At 34.7% G+C, this 6,019-nt stretch overlaps 1 protein-coding gene across 1 annotated transcript; it reads right to left on the bottom strand.

Moving 5' to 3' along the window:
- Nucleotides 1-240: 240 nt before the first annotated feature.
- Nucleotides 241-5,574, bottom strand: LOC129902936 (ras-related protein RABC1). The gene is made up of 7 exons (XM_055978381.1): nucleotides 5,473-5,574; nucleotides 5,150-5,344; nucleotides 4,240-4,308; nucleotides 2,599-2,664; nucleotides 1,866-1,987; nucleotides 1,574-1,702; nucleotides 241-538 (listed from the first exon to the last, which is right to left on the bottom strand). Exons 2-7 carry the CDS (start codon nucleotides 5,283-5,285, stop codon nucleotides 431-433), a joined length of 630 nt encoding a protein of 209 aa, XP_055834356.1. The 5' UTR covers nucleotides 5,286-5,344; nucleotides 5,473-5,574; the 3' UTR covers nucleotides 241-430.
- Nucleotides 5,575-6,019: the final 445 nt, after the last annotated feature.

The following is a 6,019-nucleotide window of genomic DNA, read 5'->3' as shown; positions in this document are numbered from 1 at the left end:
TAGAGGATGCATGTGGCCAAGGCTTACAAAACACTTAGACAAGTTGAATTAATATCCATAAACTGTATTTTGATTCTGCCTATAGGATAGATCATAGATAGCAGTTCTTTTTTAAGGCTTCTAGGCAGATCACCTTGGGGCCTTCTGCCTAAGTGCTTTCTTTATATCTGAACCTGTGCATACACTGCTTTGGTAAATAAAATCTTTATTTTCCAACAAAAAAAAAATCGCCTTACCCTATTACAAAAAGAAAAGAACTCTTCATCTTCTTCAAATATCAAATTAAGGGCAAGAGGACAACAGAAGAACATTCAGTCATACGAACTACAAACGTGAAGGATAGAAACAGAGTTTGTCATCTCCAAGTAATTACATCATTTTCTTTTACAAAAGAAAGGGAAAGCATGAAGAAAACAAGGAAACATCCATCTCAACAACAGCCACTTGTTGATGCATCAGATTCTGGAGGTTTCTGTCTAAATATATTTTTCCTGACACCAGCTGAACCTTCAGCCAAGAGACTTGGAGTGTCCAAAATCTGCAAAACCAAAATTCATCATCACAACCAAGAAATGTTTCTCTTTGATAGAGAGAGGGAAAGTAAAATGGACTCCCATCTTATATATTGAAACAAGCTTTCATTTAAATTGAGATCCAAGTAAAAGTCGGGAAAACTATTGTGAGAAGACATTACAACTGGAGATAAAAAAAAAAACTGAACTTCATAGGGCATGTATAGATGTTCCGTGAAGCAATAGATGAACTATTTATTGACATAATATTTGCTAGCAAGGCTGTTGGACAAGGAAACAGAACCAAAAAGAAGGGTAAGTTGCAGTGAATACTGGCGGATGACTGTCAAAGTTCACTCCAATCTCATCTCCCCAACAAAGAAAAACCTTTCTTCTATGGCAGTAGCGTTAAAAGTTCCCATGGTCCAGTTTTAATGTTGCCCAGAGCGCCAAAAAAACACCAGATGTTCACCAAGGAGATTTCCAAGAAACACATGGGAACATAGTTAAGACATGGCCTGCTCTAGGTGCACTCGAGATATGTTATCACCAGTAAAGACAGTTAAATATCTAAAATGAAGGTAGAGATCTCATAGCCATACTTGACCATCCAGATCTGAGATTTCAAGAGTCCGTATTGACTAAATAACTATAGATGTGATATCAGCCCCCAGAGCTAAGCAAATGGGGTGGTCCATGAAGTAGGGAAAATGAATTTCAATTTATCAAAGTAAATCACTAAAGAAGCTACGATGTCTTGTTGGTGTACATTTGCCTAAGCTATTGTTTCCTGTGTTTCCAACTGCAGATATGATTATGCATACTATCCATACCATCCCGAATAATAACTCCTTTACTGAGACCAACAAGTGCTATTAGGCAATGAACAAGCTTCTTCTCGAGAGAAGAGTACATCCCTGCTAACGTTTATTCCATTGTACCTCCATTTATTTGAACAACTCAAGACCAGTCCATTCAAACTATCTTTAATTTTTTTTTAACCAGTCCATTCAAACTATAGCATGAACAAAATACGAGAAAGATCCTTGGATGATTCATACCTTCAGCACAAGCTCCTCAAAGCACTGTTCCACATTAGCCCTTGTCTTTGCACTGCATTCAATGAAAAGACATCCATACTCCCTGGCAAAATCAATTCCCTCCTTTTTGCTGACAACCCTTTCACTCTCCTGCAGAGAAGTTCATATGCATGTGAATCCCTAGAAATTTTATAAGCATCATCACGTACCGACAATTTCGACTCAAAGAAACAAATGCACCTGGTCAGTATGAGGTATATGATTGTGTTTGGGGAGATGGAAGAAATTCTCTTACTAGAAGAAGGAGAGGTACCTTATCAACTTTGTTGCCAACAAGCATCTTGATGCAATCCTGATTTGTTGAATACAGGTCAATTTCTTTGGCCCATATATCAGAGAGATTAGTAAATGTGTCTCGCCTTGTTACATCATAAACTGTTGAATCAAAGATAGATAAGTCCAAAAGATGGCAACGTGCTAAAAAATTTCTTGGGTGGCAGGGGAGTTGGGTGATAGAATTTGTTCCAAGAACAAGAAATTCTTCAAGAAGAAACTGAATTTGCTCCTAAAAATAAGCCAGCAAGCAGAAGCATACTTTTAAATGGTACTCTAAATCATATCATTAAAGAGCTTTCCTATGCACAACCACTAATTTTCTCTTTTCACTCACGTTTCTATTCTTCTAACAGTGCAAGAATGGATCTATACTTTTCCTAAGAAACACTCTAATAAGACAAGACAATTTTTTCCATCCATTCTTCGTGGAACTAGAACAATCGTTCAAAATTTTGGACTACTAGTCATAAATACTCTAAAGCTACAACAATTATGTGAACCAACACATAAGGAAGCATAATGACATATATACACAAGACGCAGGTTGTACCAACTTCTTGTCTTGTGCTTAGTGTTTTTCCTGACAACAGTGACCATTGCCATCTCTCTTAGAAAGCAATTGAAGTGAGTGCAGCATGTCAATTACATAACATGGATATCCGATATCAGTCAAATCAATAACAAAGCAGAAAGAAGAGACAGCAGATTACCCATGACTACTCCTTGAGCTCCTCGGTAGTATGAACTCGTTAAAGTCCGAAATCTTTCCTGTCCAGCTGCAAAACAAGAAAGTCATAATGTTATAACTTAGGATTGTACTGGAGGAGACCTCCCATTTGCACATTCAGCAAAACATGCTGAGTTCAATCACTGAATTAAGTTGACAACAATATTCAAAGAAGCAAAAATAACAATCAGCTGCACCCTCTGCCACCATCTTATTTCCAAAGGAGGTAGGTGGGTTAGTTGATGATGAGTTGATTTTAAATATGTGAGCAAATATCAAGCATTCGTTACTTAAGATCTGCTAAGTTACAAAACTTCATAGGTTTTACTCACTTCAATATATTTTGCAGAAGAAAACTTCTGGAGGTACAATATTCTAGTTACCATTGGCACCCCCTCAACTAACTGAATAGTATGCATCACTCTCTGAACTTGTGGACAGCGCCTAGGTCCATTAACCTTTAGAGTCTAAGTGCTGCTTTGCGTTAACAGGTTTCCATTTTGCTCACATATATACATAGAATTCAATTTACTTGCACTCTTCTTCAGTTCTTCCTTGTTTTTGATTGATGATGAACTAAAGTATTGAATATTTGAATATTGTGCTTGATTTTGATGAAGTAATTGGCTTCATTAATGGCATCAAGAAGATGCAAATTAGTTACGACATTGCGCCTGATTCATCTAATTGATTGTAGATTTATTTGGGAACCTTATGATTGAACTTCTTTTATGACAATCAAAGGTTAGATTATAATTGAATAGCATGAAGTTTAAAACACCTGACTCATTAGATAAATTAATTAGCAATTAGGAAAGGAATATACCTAACAGTCTTATGCGATCAGAATTATGGCTTAACACTAATAGATCTTTGTTAACATTATTCTCATGAAACATTTACAATTGGTTACAGAAATTAGGCTGTAAGCAATTTGAAAGATACTTGCAGGCATAATAACACCTTAGGACAATGACTAAGTTCATTAAGGTACAGTTTGGAGAATACGAGAAGCTAATGAAGTGCTGAGATAAATCACAATCCTAGATTTTTAACATCCAAGATTTGACAAGATTTTACTTGCTCCAAGTATGTCAAAAATTCAATTCAGGTTTAGTTTGGTTCTTTATGTCAAGTCTAATTCTCTAAACAAACCAACATTGTTCTAGTCTTGGTAATTAATAAAAGGTTGGTGTACCCATGCCTTTACATTACGGATGCAATTGAATTTACTTGTGAATGTTGTGACCAACAGCTGACAGTCCGAGTTTCTGTCAAGTAAAATATAATATCAAATGACTTAAAAGGACACATAATTTTCAATTTCTTCATTCTACTTGATAGATGCAAAATAAGCTTTCTTAGGTTGAAGAGATATTAGCTTTTAGATGGAAAATCACAAGATACAATTTGTAAAATCATGTCGTATCATATCCAACTTAAGGGGTAATCAATAATGACCTCTATTTCGTTTGCATACGATATATTTGGATAAGAATTGTTTCAGGGGTTTGAAAGCTAGTTTGGCGTAAAAGCACTTAAAATAAGCCAATCCAAACAGGCTCTAAAACATTTAAAATAAAGCACGACTTTATTGAAGATCGGCATAAAACAACAGAATCACCTGTATCCCATATAGCAAGCTTCAATTTCTTCCCCCCGAGGGTGACATGTTTTACCTTGAAGTCCACACCTGAGAATATGAGCGACGACTTATTCCATAACTAGTTATCCCGGAAAAAAAAAGACAGAGAATTTGTCTGATGCATTTTATGGCATGTCTGATACATCTTTCTTCAGATGTATGCTCTATTTCTCACTTACACACGATTCCCCCCTACCCCCTACCCCCACCCCACCCCCACCAATACCCTCCCAAAAAAAATTCTGGAATATATTTGTCAATTATGACACCATGTAATGGAAAAGCCCATCATAAAATTGGACAGATTAATTAGCTGTTCCGTACCACCAGGTTAATTCTAGTATTGCTTTTCTTCTTCTTTTTGTTGCTGCTAGTGACACTCACACTACATCAATACCAGAATGCAGTAAATACTCCACTTCATATAGTTAGACCAATGCAATACCACTTCATCCACTCATTAACTCAACTATTTGTTTCACTTTTGATATAGGCATACAATCATTCCAAATAGAGTCTTTTAACTCTTTCACAATTTATGCAGCTTCAAGTTATCGAATCGCTGCAGCCAAACTGTTAACTAACCTTCAAAATGCAATAGAACCATTGACCAATACAAGTTTTGTGCATAAACAGATAAAAGAACCCTCACTTAACTAATTTCCACACCCACAAAACACTAACCTATTATATTCAATCTTTCCATCAATACCACCATTTCCACAAATTAATTATTACCCAATATTACATAGTTGATCCATCCAACATTCCCACTTCCACACACACCTCTTCTTTCTTTATAATGTACATCACAAAAGACAATTTTTAAGCTATGATAGTGATACATTAACAATATTTGAAAGAAAAATAAAACATATTAACAACTTACCAATAGTTGGAGAAAGATCCTCAAAGGAATCAGAAGTGAAACTGAGCAACAAACTACTCTTCCCTACTCCTGAATCTCCAATTAACAACAGCTTGAACAAGTAATCAAACTCCGGCGAAGACGAAGATGGTTCCATTTCCTCAAAAACCCTCCAACAATTTCAAATTTTCAGTAATACCCAGATACTTAATCAACCTAAAAAACCGTAAGATCCAAAAAAAATCCCCTTTTCAGAACGCCAATCAACAAACACAGATTCAAAACTAAACATCAAATCAACAAAATTGACAACAAAATTAAGGAGAAAAAAGCATAGAGAAAACCTGAAATGGCAGAGAAAATTGGTAAAGCGATTTAGAAAAGTAGATGAATAATCAGCAATACAGAGAAAAGGTTGACGAAAGGAGAAAAGAAGGGAAGCTCAGGAAGCTTTTGCTTCTTTTTGAAGGCAAACTTTTTAATTTAGTGCTTTCTTTGCTTGTACACTATGCATAAGAAATTGTATGCTTAGAGAGCCATTGAAAAAGAAAAGAGTTTACCGACTCGGATCGGATCACCAATTGTTTCGTTTGAGGATTATTCACGATTTGGATAAAAATTAAATTAAATTAATTAAAATAAAATTATTTTATTTTAAATTTGCTTTGAGTTGATTTTATATTTTGAAAAAGTAATAATATTTGATTTGATTTTATTCAACAAATAATCTAATTAAATTGACAAATTATATATATATATATATTATAATTATATTTATATAATATATTATTATTTATGAATAATTTTAAATGTCTTATAATATGTGTTGACATTCTTATTTTTATAAATATTAGTTAATTGTATGTGTTTTGCACGTGTGTATCAAGTTTA

This window comes from Solanum dulcamara, chromosome 9, assembly GCF_947179165.1.
Source record: "Solanum dulcamara chromosome 9, daSolDulc1.2, whole genome shotgun sequence".
NCBI lineage: Eukaryota > Viridiplantae > Streptophyta > Magnoliopsida > Solanales > Solanaceae > Solanum > Solanum dulcamara.
Note: the sequence above shows the minus strand (reverse complement) of the source record. Positions and strands in the feature narration are given on the sequence as shown.